Below are 18276 nucleotides of genomic sequence, written 5' to 3'. Positions count from 1 at the left end.
GATCCGATGGGGAGTGCTATGAGACTTAAGTCATTGCTGTATTTCAAGTGCTTTAAGACGGAGTAAAATTTTCAAAAGCAGCTAGGTTCCCAACATACAAAGATATTTAGGGTCTAAAGTTGCAGATAGGAGCCGAACCTGCTTCGGCACTTTATAAATCCCGATAGACACCTATCAGCATCTTTAGTCACCTACATATCTTTGTAAATCTGGCCCTAAAGGACTTAGGAGCCTAATTCAAAGGAACCTAAGCTCTGAAGTCATTTAAGCCCTCTTGAAAATTTGCCTCAACTGATGGAAGGTATTCTGTAAATACGACTATTATTCTTGCGGATTCAGAGGGATGCGGTTGCTTCCAAAACTACTGCAGTCCCTCCCTGTTTTGCTTCTTGTTATGTGAGCCGTAGGTTCACTGCCCTGTTCATCTCCTCTTTATGTCGACAGAAGAGGTTCAGTATGCTGAAAGCTGACAAAGAGTCAGAAGAGAGGGAGTTGTTAAACAGAATCCCCGTTGTGGAAACCAACAACAACTTGGTCTCCAGCTCAGAAAAAAATCCCAGTCCTGACTCAAGCCTGGCTGAGACGATCCAGAGCACCGGGAACGCCACAGACTACCCCGCTGATTCCCGAGTGAGGGACCACACTAATAACCGAATCGGTGAGTCTCGTACGCCTTTGCAGAATAGGGTGTGTGTGTCGGGGAGGTGGGAAGGAATTCAGACCCTTTGTATAATTAACTAGCAGCTTTTTAAAGTTTTCATTTACTGTCAGTTGCATGACTTTGGTGCCAAACATTTCCTCGAACAGTCAACCAAGCAGCACAGAATCCTGACCCGGAGTGACTGCTGCCAAAGAAAACTGCTTAAAAGGAAATCAAGAACTGCTGAGCTGGAGCAAAGGGGAAAATAAGCAAAGGCCATTTCCTGTGCAGCTGGGGGCATGCCCAGGGTGGGATTAAGCAATACAGTGGGTGAAGAGTTAATGACTGAATATATTTTAAAAAAAATATTTATCGCGACTCTTCTCCAGACTGGCAAACTGTTTTTAAATCATGGTCATATTTTTCCCAGTGAGATTTCACAGGCAGTTTCTGCAATGAGGCTGGAGGGGAAGAAGCATTTGAGGGCCTCCTCTCCTCTGCAGAAAATCTTGAGTGATGGTGCAGATCCTCTGCTGGTATAAATTTTGCAGAACTCCACTGGACCTAGGCAGATTTACACCAGCTGAGATCTGGCCCTACGTGTATATCTGAAGGAAGGACAAATCTCCATTGGAACTTGTTCTCAATTACAGGGAGACAGACGATACAGATTTGAGTTGGATGTTACGAAATGATTTGGTTTGAGAGCTTCCCTTTATTTGTTTAAGCAGATGTGTAATGAGGAAGGGTCTTTATTAGTGACCGGGGTCATTTCAAAGCCTGGTTGTCAGATAATATGCAAAGTGAGGAAATGTGGGGTGCTGCAGGTTCTGTATTGCAGTGGCTCTCAACCTTTCCCGACTACTGTACCCCTTTCAGAAGGCTGATTGTCTTGCATACCCACAAGTTTCACCTCACTTAAAAACCACTTGCTTACAAAATCGGACATAAAAATGTCACAGCACATTCTTACTGAAAATTTGCTGACTTTCTCATTGTTACCATATAATTATAAAATAAATCAATTGGAATATATATATCGTACTTATACTTCATTGTATAATATATAGAGCAGTATAAACAAGACATTGTCTGTATGAAATTTTAGTTTGTACTGACTTCACTAGTGCTTTTTATGTAGCCTGTTGTAAAACTAGGTGAATATCTAGAGGAGTTGATGTACCGCTGCCCTGGCAGACCTCTGCATACCCCTGGTTGAGAACCACTGCTGTATTGTATGCAATCCATGCTCTCTTCATGCCCGGTGCAAATGCTGAGAAACACTTTGAAGTGATGTTGATTAGAGGGCACTGTGTGGTCACGGCAGTATGGTTTTTGGAACAAAGCTCCTATACTGTACTCCACCAGGAAAGGTTATCATCAAAGTGCAGGCCTGTTGTGTGCCAGTTTTCAAACTGATAGTATGTTTGGACGTCATGGCATCCTGTCAGAGTTCTGCAAACAGCTCTGAATTAACAGTCCCCAGAGAACTTGGCTGCCAGGCCTAGTTTACATAACTCACTTATTCCAGTAGCATCTTGGTGCCAGGTCATGGTACGGTATCCATGGAAGTCCGCTCCCAATCTAAGCTACCCTGTCCTTGTTAGTGCTGACCTTTTGGAACTAAGTGCCTTTCATAGGTCCTGCAAATGCACCAGAACCTTCCCACCCTGTGAGTGATGCACTTGTAACTTCTGCAAAAAGACCTTTGCATCAGTAAGATGTGCCGGAACACTTGCCTGTTGTTCCCGAGTTACAAACATACTGACTTGAGGGACATTGGTAGCAGCAGCGTTGTGAAGTTTCATCATAGAGCCAGGATGAGAAGCTGGATATGAGTCAGCAGTGTGCCCTTGTTGCCAAGAAGGCTAATGGCAGATGGACGGGTTGAAATGCAGCTTCCCTTTCCCATACTCAACTCGTCTACTCATTCATAGAAAAGAGCTGCACGAAGATGGGCTTTTCTGTGTTTTGGACTGGGTGCATATTGGATAATTATGAAGTGTTGTACTCCCCTCTATTTGGCACTGGTGAGGCCACATCTGGAGTATTGCGTCCAGTTTTGGGCCTCCCACTACAGAAAGGATGTGGACAAATTGGAGAGAGTCCAGCAGAGGGCAATGAAAATGATCCGGGGGCTGGGGCACATGACTTATGAGAAGAGGCTGAGGGAACTGGGCTAGTTTAGTCTGCAGAAGAGAAGAGTGAGCGGGGATTTGATGGCAGCCCTCAACTACCTGAAGGGGGGGTTCCAAAGAGGATGGAGCTCGGCTGTTCTCAATGGTGGCAGATGACAGAACAAGGAGCAATGGTCTCAAGTTGCAGTGGGGGAGATCTAGTTTGGATATTAGGAAACACTATTTCACTAGGAGGGTGGTGAAGCATTGGAATGGGTTACCTAGGGAGGTGGTGGAATCTCCATCCTTAGAGGCTTTTAAGGCCCGGCTTGACAGAGCCCTGGCTGGAATGATTTAGTTGGGGTTGGTCCTGCTTTGGGCAGGGGGTTGGACTAGATGACCTCCTGAGGTGGTCTCTTCCAACCCTAATCTTCTATGATTCTATGATAACAATGTAAAGTCTGTAAGGCCTGTCATCCCCAGGTACACCTCCCCGCCCTCACCCCCCCACCCCCCACCAGCACCACTGAACTGCAGTGACCTCTGGGGTGGAGTGTGCCGTTCAAGTCCTAATGAAGGCCTTGAATTCCCTTTCCCATCAGGACCAGGTTTAACATGTTGGACACTACATTCATGTCCTACAAATCTGTCCTAAAATACCCTTTCTAGCGTAGTTGATCCTGCATTGCCTGACCCCTGATACCAAGTCTCCTGTGCAAGACCTAAAAACAGAGTTCAATTATCTCTCTTGTTACAGCTATCTGAGTTTCCTGTCAATTGAAAACTTTGCTTAAAGGCAGCCTTTTCATGCCGCTATTGGCGTCGCTGTAGATTAAAGCAAAAAACCACCTAGAGCATATGCCCTGGGGTCGTAGAAGACTCTTGCATCCTGTTTGCTGGCGTTATTAATTTCTCTGGCCCTTGCAAAAGCATTGTTAAGCAGCAAACACGTCTTTTGGTTAGAGAAGAACTTGAAACATAGTTTATGTTGCTGGTGGAGGGGAAGGTGGTTCAGTAATCACAGATGAGATTTGCAGGAGACGCGAACAAATATTGACCCAAAACTTTCTACATGATCCAAAAAATTTGGAAATGTTATAGTATGAAATATCCAGCTCTCTTGCACATGGCCTTTCCACAGCCCTCTCTTTCATTCTCTGTGTTCAGTACTTAGATTCCAAATGAAAGGTGCCTTATGAATATCCAAGACTTACTATTCATAACTAGTGGGGCACATACCAAAGGCCAGCATGGCTTAACCATTAATTATAGAGGGGAATTATGGTCTAGATGGGCCAGATCTGCACATCTCTGAACTTTGGGAAACTTCAGATAGGCATCCAAGCGTTGCAACAGAGGGAACCATCTCTGGCTAGCACCAGAAATGATAATTAGTAATGCTCAGGACTGATTCCTATCTGCTTCCTTCCGCAGACAAAATATACATAATGAAAGCCGACACTGTGATTGTGGGGTCCATTTCGGAAGTGCCCGTCAGCAAGAACTGCGCGGTTAGAGGATGTGAAAATGATTCTAAGGCTCAAGAAAACATGGAGGAAAATGAACTTGCAATGCATTATCCGCAGCAGGAGACAGAATCGTTTCCAGGAAGTGATGTAATGATTCCAGTGGAGGAGGAGGGCAAGGAATTTCATCACCCTACCACTGCCACTGAGAAGTGATGTCTTGCAGAGAAGCTCTTGAAGACTAAAGCTACACAGATGCCAATTGTGCTAGTGATATCCAGTGCATTGGGGAGCCATGAATGTCTTATTGTCTCAGATGCTGGAAGGATGGTTGGGGGTCATGGGAGCACTTTGGTACAAGGTGTCATAGAATTGATTTCATCCAGGAAACAAGAGAATCGTCAATAGTAACAAGCAGGATTTACACTTATGGATCACATCAAATATTTCTCTCCACTTCTCCTCCGCACATCCAGTTACAGATGGGACTGAATCAAAACCCCACGTTTGAACACTCCAAAACTCTGAGGACTTTTGGATCCTGATCCAAACCCTACAGTTGCCCCATCTTCATAACTGAATGATATAAATCCATTGTGGAAATTCAAGTCAGGATCCAAAGACTGAAGATTGGGGCCTATCTCTGAATCATCTATCTGTAGTTGTGTTGTTCCTATCATTGTTGCCAATTCTTGGGATTTTATTGCTATTCTCACAACACTTTTTTTCTGAAAGTCCCAGCTCCTGGAGTCATGTGATCACATGAGAATCTCAGCCCTGACAGTAGTGGATAAAAGCTTGGAAACATGACCTAAGTGTGCCCTCAAGGCACAGATACTAGAGTGTAAATAAAACAAACCCAACATTTATTCATGATTTTTTTTTTTTTTAAGCCAATCTCATGAATAGTTTGAAGCTGGACTCAAGGTGGACTTCTGTGATTAACTTTTTGATTTTGATAAAGAAAACTGACAATGAAAAGTACAAAAAGGTAAATGACTTACAGCTTGTATATATTTCCCAATACTGCATGCTTCACGGGCTCTCCAATGCAATTATGCTGTTTCAGAACCTGTCAAAGCTGCAAGACCGGACAATACAAAACCAGACACTACTAGATAGACATAACATGATAGAAATAAAATAGGAGAAGACATACATGAATAGGGAGAAGAGGGAAGAGGAGTCCAAGAGGGAGGGGAAAAGAGAATGGAGGTCTGGCATTCTTTGAGCCCTCTGTACATGTGTTTTATCTAAATGTATCTAAAAAAGAGGTCCACGTTTCTTTCAATTCAGACTCCAGGGTTTTGATGTTTGGGATTGGCAGTGCTACTACATCATGGCCTTCTCCAGTACAAGCCAAAGGGTTTTGAATATTTAGATGTTGTACTGAAAGTGAACTTTGCCTCCGAGTCTGAATTAAGCAGGCCTGGCGAATATGGATATGGTTGTATAAGGAAAACAAAAGGTTTTCCAAAACAAACCAAGATTTTTTTTTTTTTAAATGCCACATTGCTGGTTTCCTAAAACTATGTCCGTTTCTGCTGCGTTTGGAAGAAGTGCAGGTGGTGATCTGGGAAGCGCTTATTTACATATTATTTTTTAAAAAAACCTCTCAAGTTTTGTGATCAAATGACGCAAGATGCTAAACTCTCATGCTGCTAAGTCTATAACTGTAAATGTAATGCATCAGTGCTGACTGCGCTTTCACGTGATTATGGAAAATGAGTTACATGACAAAGTGTTTCTTGATAGGTTTAACAACAACAACAACAACAACAAAAAAGAGGAACCACAGAATTACTACCGACTCAGTAGTTTTTATATTGGACAGAATACAATGACAGATAATTGTGCTTCTCTAGTGCATTCATAAGAACGGTCATACTGCATCAGACTAATGATCCAGCTAGCCAAGTATCCTGTGGCCAGTGCCAGATGCTTCAGAGGGAATGAACAGAACAGGGTAATTTCAAGTGATCCATCCCCTGTCAACCAGTCCCAGCTTCTGGAAGTTGGAGGTTTAGGGATACGTGAAGGTTGGGGTTGCATCCCTGATCATCTTGACTATTAACCATTGATGGACCTATCCCCCATGAATGTACCCAGTTGTGTTGTGAAAGCCAAAAGTATCCCCCCACAATACATTCCCCAGGCTGACTGTGCATTGTGTGGAGAAGTATTTCCTTATGCAGGGCTTAATCTGTACCAGGGCTGAGCCCTGACACCTCTGGGCTTGGCAGTTCAGAGCCCTGTCACCTCTGGGCTTGCCCTATCAGTTACTTCTTTCATTACAAATTAAGCACTGTCCTTATGTTAGTTTTCAACCTGCCTTTTATCTGAGACTCAGTGCACTTTCCAAACATTGGTTAAGCCTCACGTGACCCATGTGATGGAGAGAAGAACTATGTTATGGTTGGGACCAGCGGCACAGAGAGTGTGACTTTCTGAGGACACAGTAAGGCAGAGCAAGCCGGAGAATCCCACCATCCTGACTCGCTGCCTCTAATTCATTTGCAAAATGGCGCTAGGCCCAAACATGGGCAGCTCCTTCACATATTCCTTCTTGAATTCTCCTTTCCTCTCCATAAATCTTCTGAGCTGCTCAACACCAGTTGCTATTGCTGCTGCATGTTTTCTTCGGCTCCTCCGCAAAGTTAAAGAAACCTCTGGTGTGGGCCTTCTCTGTTGTACTTGTTTGTTACATGCAGAAGACATGCTGCTCCTAAAACTAAAAGGCAACAGTCTGGGTCTCTACTGTTCTTAGTACTCGTCTTCAGTGGAAGTTGCACATGGTGGTGAAGACGGAAGCAAATCGAAATAACATTTCTCGCTAAAACTTCTTGATATTGTGCAGCAGAAGGCCAGCTCACCAAATATTGTCGTTAAACTAAGATGCAAGAAGGAAGTGAAACCACAGAGGACAAAATTTGCCCAGACTTTCTTCATTTTAACCACGGGTGCCTCATTGTTTCCCAGGGCTCAGCATGGGTTATGGAGAAATGACTCTTCTTTCAGCTATGAACACCGACGCGGTTCTGAATAACAATGCTCATGTGACTGTGATTGTAAGGGTTTTCCACAATAATGGAATTAGTTATAGAGGTGTGTGCCCTGTGCATATGTTAATCTGGTTAATACAATAGTTTTTTCAAGGGGGATTGAATGCATTTTTTTGCTAGATCTAGTGTAGTTGGTTAAAATGACAATTTTGCTAACTTTTGTAATGGAAAAAATTAAATGTGGATTAGCCTGTGGGCACACTTTGCTTTTTGATATTCTTGATGAAAGTTTGTATAAAGTGCCCTGTAATTAAGCAAGTGTTAAAGAACCAGATGGGTCCCAGGAAAATGAAAAGGTTTTTTATTTTTTCCTGTTTCAAAGACCAAACAATTTTAACCTTTAAGACAGCAGTTTGGCAGCTGCAGGTTCCCTCATCACCAGGGAATGCAATTCACATCCAAAGGGTCTGATTCTCGTTCCCATTAAGCAGGGATGAATGTAACTTAAAAGACGTACCAGTACTCCGGAGTCCTGAGCGGGGGGCGGGGCCTCAACCCGAAGAGGTGAGGCCTTTAAATCCCCGGGCCCTTTAAGTCTTGATTTAAAGGGCCCAGGGCTCCAGCTGTGGTAACTGCAGGGAGCCCCAGGCCCTTTAAATCACCCCTGGAGCTACCAGCTGCAGAGGCCCCAAGCCCTTTAAATCGCTGCCTGAGCCCCGCTGCTGGAGCCCCCGGGGTGATGGCGGCAGCCCAGGGCTCCAGTGGTGATTTAAAGGGCCGGGGGCTCCTGGCCGCAGGGGAGCCCCGGGCCCTTTAAATTGCTGACGGACCGCCAGGAGCTCCTGGCTGCCGCTGCTACCCCGGGGCTTGGGGCTCTGGCGGAGATTTAAAGGGCCCGGGGCTCTGACCGCCGCTATCGCCCCTTTAAATCCCAGCAGCGGCCAGAACCCCAGGCCCTTTAAATCCCCGCCTGAGCCCTGCTGCCAGAGCCCCTGGGGTAGCAGTGGCAGCCGGGGGCTGTGGTGGTTATATACAGGGCTCTTTAAATCACCGCCTCCGCCACCCAGGGGCTCTGGCAGCAGGGCTCTGGTGGCAATTTAAAGGGCCTGGGGCTCCGGCCGCTGCGGGGAGCCCTAGGCCCTTTAAATCGCTGGCCTGGGGAAGCTGGTACGGTCCGGCCCAGCGTACCGGCTTACCTTCACCTCTGCCATTAAGGCTTATTTACACAATTTGGGCAGAAGCTTTCAAGAAGCTTTCATCTGGGTGTCAATAAACTTCAGTGTAAATTCAATTCAGGCTCAGAACAGAAAGTTCCCCTTTCTAATTAGAACAGAAGGGCAGATGTATCCATAGAGATCTTGTGCTAAAATGTATTGCGTGTACCAGAGGTAATGTATAAAATATAGCTATAGCGTTGTGACAGGAGGGGGTAAAGGTAAATTTCGGACATCACAATCATCTTCTTCACAAGGGCTGAGATATTAGATTGAGGGAACTTACTTATTTCCTCCCCCCAAACAACCCCCAAGTTCAAACCTGTGTGTGTGCCTAAGAAAAAATGGAGCAGAACTGGGGAGCGGGACAAAGAGAGTGAGGCTGGCCCTGGGTTAATGCTATGGTTTATTTTAATTAGGGTGAGATGGAGACAGGACCAAGGCCACTGCAGTCACTGAGAGTCTTTCTGATCTTAGTAGGGGTTTGCACACTTATTCGCTTTGGTAGGCCGAGTGTATCGCATACACCAGGGCCTCCTGGCATCCCTCCATTCCTTCCAACGAGTTCCCTAGGCACCCCTCTCCCATTCCCCTCTATTTCAGGGACTCCCTGAAACTCCCCACAATCTCCACCTGCTAGTGGCTTTTTGGGCGCACCCATTCGTTCTTCCCCCTTCCCGGTGGCAAGTGTTTATATAACTTCCGTTCTCTCCTTCCCCCTATAGCAGGGTCCTCCGTTCCAGCTCCATGGCAGGTGCTTTGTGTGAACCTTCATTTTCCCCCTTGTCCACCATGCCAGCAGGCCCCTTTCCCCTCATATAGGGATCCCCCAATATACCTTCTTGTCAGTGGCTGTGCACACACACACACCCACACACCCCCCAAGATAGGAGTACTGGATTGAAGAGCTGAAGCCCAGATACTCAAATGAGTGCTGAAGTGTGAACCAAATTTATCCTTCATGGAGCATGAGATTACATCATAGGTTATGATGTTCAGTCTGCACCTTGCCTCCCCGGAATGTATGTAATAGCTGATTTATTACCCTGCAAATAACCACTGGAGCAATTTCACAGATGTTTGTACGGTGACCGTGTGGGTTGCTTAGAGTGTGATTCCCATCCCCCCCCACATCACAAGTTTTAAAAGCATATTTGGTGGATGATGAAGCTGTAGAAGGGATTGGAAAAAAGCTGGAATGTTAAGAGAGGCAAAATAGCAGATCAGAGAAATAAATAATGAAAGGGAAACAGAAAAGGGACCAATGAGCTGGAGAAATTCCCGCTAAGACTACACTTCCCATCTCCACTCCACCCTGCTGTATTGTTCCTATCTTCACTCCTTCCCCCTAATCTGAACCCCACCTTCTCTCCCTTCCCAAGAGGTGACTTGAAGGCTGTGGGAATATTCCCATGAGTAAGGGGAGTAGTGTTTGGCCCATAAAACATGACAGTTTTTGCTACAGAGTAAATTCAGACAAGGAAACATTTATTATACTCATAGGCTGTGTCTACAATGGGAAAATGTATCTTGATGTCAAATATGACAGGGCTAGTGTAGAGCAGGACAAAGCATGTGTAAAAACTTACTAGCTGGTCACGGTTTTCCCCACTCCCACCCAGGGATCGTGTTACTCAGTCATGGTTAACTCTGGAGAGGAGCGGGGCATTAACCACAATCAGCTACCATGTTTTTAAACATGCCGTGTCTCTGTCTACACTAGGTGCTAAGTCATGTTTACTCTCATGTTTTAAAGCCAGTTAGCTGGTCATAGTTAACCTTGGAAAGGTACCCTAGGGTTAATCACAAGTAGCAGACCTGTTCTTAAACACCATTCTCTTTGTCTGACTAAAGACAAAATTGTGCTTGGTAGCTAGGTAACATGTTTTCTATCATGAGTCACTTCCCCAGTGTACACAAGGCCCCAGGGATTAGATTCCCATCAGATAGGTGCAGCTGATTGTACTGCAGTTGATGGGTGGAGTGCTGGAAGGGAAAAATGTGTCATCTGCTCTGGAGAAATCTGTCTAATCTGGGCAGTAGTGACGAAGGGCTTGTCTACACTTACAGCACAGCAGCTGCACCACTGTAGTGCTTAGTGAAGATTCTACCTACTCCCATGGGGGGGGGTCACCCATTAGCATAGTTCAGGGGTTCTCAAACTGGGGGTTGGGAGCCCTCAGGGGGTCGCAAGGTTATTACATGGGGCGGTCACGAGCTGTCAGCCTCCACTTCAAACCCTGCTTTGCCTCCTGCATTTATAATGATGTTAAATATATTTAAGTGTTTTTAATTTATAAGGGGGGGGGGGTTGCACTCAGAGGCTTGCTATGTGAAAGGGGTCACCAGGACAAAAGTTTGAGAACCACTGATGTTGTTAATCCACCTCCCTGAGAGGTGGTAGCTATATCAGTGGGAGAAGGCTTCTTGTCGACACAGCTCTGTCTACACCAGGAGTTTGGTCCGCTTGGGATAACTGCGTTGCTGAGCAAACTGGAGTTATACCCACACGTTTATAGTGTAGACAGGGCTTGTAAGCCATTTCTTAGGGCCCCCAGCAGGTGGAAAGGGCCTTACTTTAGTATTGCCCCCCCAAATCCCATTCATCTCATTTAATGAGAACTCTTTACCCCCTGTATTAGTGCAGGTTGGGGTGGGATATTTTTGGATTGTGGAAACAATGCAAGGCAAGCAGTAGTCCTGAGCGGGCAGCAAAAATATTCTTGCTTTGGGCTAGCGCTGGCCCTGAGCTGGCCCAAGCCTTGGGGGAGCCCCATTTGCCCTGCCCTAAGCCCAAGGCACCTGCGAGCCGAGCCATCCTGCGCCATGCAGAGACGGGACTGACCTTTGGGGGATTGGATCAGCCTCCTGCAACCCCACCTCGGATATTTCTGCCCCCCCTCAAGTACTTCCCACCCTGCAGGGCCGCAGCTGCCCCCGCCCCAGGCAAGGCAAGGAGTGCTTGGGGCGGGAGGTAGGATGCCAGATAGCAAGTGTGAAAAATCGGGACGGGGTGTGTGTGTGTGTGTGTGTGTGTGGGTAATAGGCCCTTCTATAAGAAAAAGCTCCAAGTATCCGTCTGTCCCTATAAAATCAGGACATCTGGCCCCCTGGGGGGGCTTTTCCTAGCAGCCCCCACTCCTTAGCCGGGAGGGAGGGGCCGAGGCCGGCGCTGGCTTGTGCTCAGCCCCGGGGGGATGTCCTAGAGCCGGCGCCGCCCCGCTCCACCCCTCGGCTGGCTCCCCGCGGCGGGTTTCAGTCGCGGCGCCGCGGGCTCTGCTGGGCGAGTGGCGCGGCGGGGCTGCAGGATGGGGCCCGGCTGGCTGGTGGGAGCGCTGCTGCTGCACGTGGCGGGCTCGCTGCCCGGCAAGGTGGGTGAGCGCGGCCCGGGACCCCGGGCTGGACCTGGACCTGGACCCGAGCCCGGCCGGGCTCCGGCCCTTTCCCGTAACAGCTCCCATTGACTCAGACCGGGCGGCTGCTGGGAATCCATAGGTGGGGGGAGCGGGCTGGGCGCCCGGGCTCTGATCACCGCAGCCCGCCGAGTCCTGGCCTCCCTCTCCCCCGATTGCATCTGTATTAGCCCCCTGCTTACTCCTCGCCTTAGGGCTACAGTCATTTCACTGCCTCCCCTCCTGGCACCCCACGAGCCCCGTTTCCAGACGGGGGGGAGACCAGATTCCTCCGTTGGGTGCCTTAATCCGTGGCGCAAACGCGCCCCCCTTTTCAGTGCACCGAGGTTTGGGTGCATCCTGTTCATTCTTCTTCTATTGACTGTGCATTGCGGTATGGCCCAAGGGGCCCCTCGGAGATGCGTGTGTGCAGAGCCAGTCTCTGCCCCCGAGAGATGATTACATCTGGGGGCTGGGGCGTCTGCTCTGAATGAGTGAGAAAATAAATTGCTCACTGTTTTACGGTTATGACTACAGTACTTGTAATTCTCAAACGGCCTCTGCTTCTGCCCCTCGAGCTCGGCAGACCCTCAAATCGCAGCCCAGGTTTAACCCTTTACAGCGTTGCAAATGTCACTACTTTTTAAAAAACATTGTTACACTCGGTGGGTTCCCTCTTTGTGGAATCCGCGTTAGCACTATATCCGCTTCCTTGGGCTGTTTGCTTATTTTGCACAGACTAAGTGCACCCTGGCAAGTGCAGAATAAAAATCTGCACATTGTTTATGGGCATTAAACAGGAACCTTTGGTTGTACTTGATAAGACTTTAAAATCTGCCCTTATATACACAGAAAAGTCCTTTGATTTAGATCTACAGCGTGATTTGGAGCTACAGCTGGGACCCTTCCACTTTAGCTTATGTTTCTGTTTAACAGAGCACATAACTTTCCAAGTAAGAAACCTTGGAAAGGCCATTTTGACTTTGAACGTTGTGTTTACACACTATATTGATTTATGCCTGGATAAATACGAGGATAAATACAATAAAGGTGGTGGTGTATTCAGATACTGTGCAAGGGAGACCATATAAATACTTTAGATCTGTGATACTCAGATCTCAGTGGTTCAGGAGCAAAATTAGCAACCAACATTACCCAAAAGAGCTGTAGTGGTGTGAATTCATTGTTTCATTTACTATAGTGCTAGTCATATTTAAACAGTATGACGGGGAAGTACTTGTGTTTATATTTTTATAATATATATATAAAAATATAAACAGAAGTACTTCCCCGTCATACTGTTTAAAGTGTGTGTGTGTGTGTGTGTATATGTATGTGTGTGTGTGTATATATATATACACACACACAATTCTCACAGCAAATAAATTAATTTAACTTAATTGGTTAATAACATACTAAAAGCATCTTGATTGGTTAATGATTTAATTAAATTACCCAGTGTTTTAATATCAGGTGCTGCAAAGAGCCGCTGGAGACCCATTAAAAAGCCACTTGTGGCGCATGAGCGAGCGTCAGTCTGAGCATCGCTGCTTTAGACAGAGTTTCAGTGAAGCTTTGTATGTACCTGGTCTTGTGTTCCTTGCACACCCCGATCTCCAATAGTCTGGGATGTGCAGAGAATCCAAGATTTGGCTCTTTGGTGCTTATTTATAGCAAATGTAGAAGTCTGGAGACCAGAATGATGTTAGTGAACAGGACTAGGAATCTGGAGAAAAGAACACCAGAAAAATTGAGACATTCAAAGAGCTGAAAATAGCTTCCAAGCAAATGTCGATAGTAGGGGAGGGACCTGGATAACAGGACCACAGTGAAGGTGAGATAGTCAGGGGTGAGCCCCAGGACCTTGACACTGATCTGCATGCACAGTACAGTAATGAGGGATCTGAGGTGTCATTTGCCTTTCTGATATTTAGGAAGAAGTGATTTTGTAATAGTTTTAGTGACCTCTGGTTCACATGTTTAAAATATGACAAGTTTCAGAGTAACAGCCGTGTTAGTCTGTATCCGCAAAAAGAAGAACAGGAGTACTTGTGGCACCTTATAGACTAACAAATTTATTAGAGCATAAGCTTTCGTGGACTACAGCCCACTTCTTATGCATCCGAAGAAGTGGGCTGTAGTCCACGAAAGCTTATGCTCTAATAAATTTGTTAGTCTCTAAGGTGCCAGAAGTACTCCTGTTCTTCTTTTTATGTTTAAAATATCTATACAGTATAACAAACACATTATATAGGCCAAGACATGGGTGACGTTATCTGAATAGGTACAGAATTGGACATTCATAATTTACCTCCATCATGCTGATATGTACGTTTCTTATTTATTTCAAGATCTAAAATATTTCCCATGTTGGGGAAGCTTTGATAGGATGTGCAATTTATTTACGTATTTCTTTATATTAATTTACGGTTTATAGGATGAAAAGCTAAAGTGACCAGACAATCAGGATGAGTGTGTGTGTGTGTGTGTGTGTGTGTATACGTATACATACTACTGTATAACTCCAGGTGTAATATATATAAAATACCATTGTGTAACTCTGTGTGGGTGGGTGTGTTACACAATGGTATTTTATATATATTATACCTGGAGTTATACAGTGGTATTGTAGAGGGACTGGATACCTTGGTGGATTGGTAACAGTTTAGCAAGTTTTTCAGCCATAGTCTTCCAGTTTGAATCTAACCCAGGTAAGCAGTGACTGAAAGCTGTTAGCATTTGGTTGCCAGTTTGCCTGCTTTGTGTCTTCGTCTTGTGGTGCATTTCATCACCAAAATCCTCACAATTAGCCCTGCTTGTGCCCCTTGCTGGCAGCTTCAGTGAGGCCAAAGATTGATTGGGTTATCAACCGTGAACTCCTTGTTCACTCCTACACATGGTCCCACACTGGTGGCAGAGAATTGGGGACGCTTTCACCATCACTGCCCATGCTGTACCCATTCTGTTGACAAATAGGGGTATTTGGTCTTTTTGGGCTGTGAATCTTGCACCTTTCACCAGCAAAAAAATAAAATAAATAAATCACATGCAGATTGGGGGGAAAAAAAAAAGGTCACTTCAGAAACGTTGCAGCCACCATAATGATGTGGAAAAAAGAGATCTTCTGCCCATTATTGCAAAATGTGATCAGTTCAAAGAACCGGTGCGTAGTGGATCTAATGAAAGCTCAGCATTTTATTTGCTGGCAGGAGGGTTCAGTCAGGGGAAACTAGCAAAGCAAATAGCTCTTGAATGACACACTTTTTCTTGGTTTGTTTTTCTCATTCATTCGGAGTTACTTGAAAGATTCTTGTCAAAGGCTGCACTTACCCACAGGAACTGAGCCTAAATCTTGCCATTTAGAACATTTCAGTCAACCAGAATGTTTTGGTGTTTTTAATAGAAGTGGTTTCAGCAGCCCACAAGGGCACATGCCTTTCACTCACAAGCTGAGTGTCTCTGGTCTCTCTCTGGTGACCCATCCTGTAAGTGATAACTGGTTTCCGAAGAATTTCCATTTAGATCTTGGCCGGATGAGCGATGACCATGATACAAGGCCTGGGCAGCTGAGGGATGGGAATGGGGGAGAGGTGGTTAAAACACCAAAGCAAGAAGCTCAGAATAACCGTGCTGATTTCCCCAGCTTGTCTCACCATTAGGTCTGTGTGCCAGGGCTAGCTGGTTGCACACATTTTCATTTGTGCTGCAAGGATGAAGGAGTTCTGTGGCTAAGAGACTGTAAACGGAGCTGTGCAAAGCCGTTAGTGTCACAGGGGAAACAGGAGGTAAATTTAGCAAATTTAGAGTAAATCTCAGGAAAAACCTCCTTACTGTAAGAACAGTAGGAGAACGGAACAGACGCCTAGGGAGGTTGTGGAAGCTCCTTCACTGGAGGTTTCCAAAAGGAGGCTGGAGCCATCTGTCTTGGGTGGTTTAGACGCAACAAATCCTGCATCTTGGCAAGGGGTTAGACTGACCCTTGTGGTCTCTTCTAACCCTGTGATTCTGTGTTCAACATACTGGCAAAAAATGTCACTCTAATGTTTGCAGTTTGTTTGATCCATAGTCATTTTTTTTCCAGTGGCAGGTATGAGAATACCAGGCCTGCTGTGAGTTAGGTCCTATGTACAGCATCATTTTCGGAATTCCTTGTATCTAGATATGGGCCCAAGTTGCCAAGTTTGGAGCCATCTCTGAGTTTTCCCAAGGGCCATGGATACAGGGTTTGGGTTTGGCCGGGAAGGTTATGTCTAGATTACAATTAAAAACCCGTGGCTGGCCCATGCCAGCTGACTCAGGCTTGTGAGGCTTGGGCTCCATCATCATCATCATCAGATATTCCTATTACGCCTCTGACATTTAGGGCAGTGACGAAGTTTCTCCACTCCTGTCTGTTTCTGGCAAGTCTTTCAATGTGCTGTGCCCCAGACTTTTCAGCTCGGCTTCCACAGCTCTTCGCCATGTTGTTTTCGGGCAGCCTTGTTTTCACTTGCCTTCAGGTGTCCATCTTATTGCTACTCTGGTGGTGGAATCCGTTTCCATCCGAAGCACGTGACTGATCCATCTCCAGCGCCTCCTGGCAATGACGGTGCTCAGATCCTCTTGGCTGCACTGTGTCAATAGATCTTGGTTTGAGATTGTGCTGGGCCAAAAGATAGGGAGGATTTTTCTGAGGCAGGTTGTATGGAATGAAGACAGTTCAGACATGTCAGACTTTCTCATTCTCCAGCCTTCTGCACTATAAAGTAGGGTGTTGAAAGCACGCAGCTCTGATAAATCTTGTGTTTGGTTTTGGTGTTTGTATTTTGATGATTTCCAGACTGTATTTAAGCTCCTGAAGGTGTTCCTGGCTTTATTGATTCTGTTCCGGATGTCCTGGCTTGTTCCACCATCCTGGCGGATGGTGCTGCCCAAGTACACCTCTACCCCAATATAACGCTGTCCTCGGGAGCCAAAAAATCTTACCGCGTTATAGGTGAAACCGCATTATATCGAACTTGCTTTGATCCGCCGGAGCGCGCAGCCCCACCCAGTCGGAGCGCTGCTTTACCGCGTTATATCCGAATTCGTGTTATATCGGGTCGCGTTATATTGGGGTACAGGTGTATGTGAATGTTTCCACATTGGTGAGAACATAATCCTGTATCCGTACTGGTGATGGTGAGGCAATATTAGAGGTCATGATATCTATCTTATTGTGGTTGATTTTCAGTCCAATTTGCTGGCTGAATGCGTTGAGTCGAATTATTTTTCCTTGTATATGGTGTTGGGTATGTGATAGGAGAGTGACATCATCTGCAAAGTCCAGGTCTTCAAGGGATGAGAAGAGTGTCCATTTAATGCTTCTTGGCATGTCTCCTGTTGTATGCTGCATGACCCAGTCGATGGCAATGTTGAAGAGGATTGCAGACATGAGACACCCCTGACATACTTCTGTTTTGACTTCAAAACTGAGCTCTCTGTGATCAACACTGCATGTAAAGTTGAAGTAGAAGCTTTTGATGATGTTGATTATACGGAAAGGAATTCCATATGCCCGCAGAATGCACCGTAGGCTGGTCCTGTGAATGCTATCAAAAGCCTTCTCAAAGTCTATGAAATTCATGTAGAGTTGCTGTTGCCATTCTAAGCACTGTTCTGTTATGTTTCATAGAGTGACGATCTGGTCTGTGCATCCACTCCCTTTCTGAAAACCAGCTTGCTCTTTTCTGAGAGCGCTATCAACTGCCTCTGATATAAGCTGGACTATGATCTTACACAATACTTTGCCTGGCACAGATAAAAGTGTGATACAATGCCAGTTATTACAATCACTGAGAGTTCCTTTCTTTGGTATCTTCACATTGTTCCACTCATCTGGCACTTTTCCCCTTTCCCAGACTGATGTAAACAGAGCGGCCAGGAGAGATGCTGGCTGCTAATTTAGGATTTACCTTGAACAACTCTGCATTCAAGTTTCGTTTCCCCGGTTGACGTCGGGGTGTGGGTATTACGCAGAGAAATTGTAGTCTCAGGAGCACAGTGCAGCATACGCAAGAGGAAGAAGACCAGGCAATGACGGAGAATAATGCACTAATGCCCTTTGTATGATTCACAGTTCAAATTATATTAAGCAGGAGTTAAGGTTGTAAGGGAGAAAATCTAAATAGGACATTGTAGTTTAAAATACACAAACGCTGCAGAGCCAGGAAATTCTATATTAAAAATCCCCCAAATGCCACATTACAAGAAGCCTTTATGAATGTTTCCCCTTAATTTTATATAACCAGAACTTCTCCTTTTACGCCCTCTCTCTGGGTGATCTCGTCTCCTCACATGATTTCGTCTGCTCTCTTTTTGCTGATGATTTGCCTGTTGTCTTCCCCACTCCCACTCTGCCCCTCTCCATTCAATCTTACATCTCCGCCTGTCTCAGATACCTCTTCCTGGATGTCTTACCATCAAT

The 18276-nt window shown here is 45.8% G+C and overlaps 2 protein-coding genes across 4 annotated transcripts in view; both read left to right on the top strand.

The window, feature by feature from the left end:
* Positions 1-7481, top strand: part of TNFRSF8 (TNF receptor superfamily member 8) — a 39490-nt gene extending 32009 nt beyond the window's left edge. For all 3 annotated transcript variants that reach the window (XM_054009285.1, XM_054009284.1, XM_054009283.1), the window contains 2 exons: positions 445-658; positions 4192-7481. In XM_054009285.1, coding sequence (XP_053865260.1) covers positions 445-658; positions 4192-4439 — 462 coding nt within the window. In that variant the 3' untranslated portion in view covers positions 4440-7481. The remainder of the gene's footprint in view (positions 1-444; positions 659-4191) is intronic.
* A 4212-nt stretch (positions 7482-11693) lies between these two features.
* Positions 11694-18276, top strand: part of TNFRSF1B (TNF receptor superfamily member 1B) — a 38231-nt gene continuing 31648 nt past the window's right edge. Inside the window, exon 1 of the mRNA XM_054009128.1 lies at positions 11694-11810. Coding sequence (XP_053865103.1) covers positions 11748-11810 — 63 coding nt within the window. The 5' untranslated portion in view covers positions 11694-11747. The remainder of the gene's footprint in view (positions 11811-18276) is intronic.

The sequence above is a fragment of the Malaclemys terrapin genome, chromosome 19 (genome assembly GCF_027887155.1).
Source record: "Malaclemys terrapin pileata isolate rMalTer1 chromosome 19, rMalTer1.hap1, whole genome shotgun sequence".
NCBI classification, from domain to species: domain Eukaryota; kingdom Metazoa; phylum Chordata; order Testudines; family Emydidae; genus Malaclemys; species Malaclemys terrapin.
The sequence above is the reverse complement of the archived record's forward strand: the minus strand, read 5'-3'. Positions and strand labels throughout refer to the sequence as shown.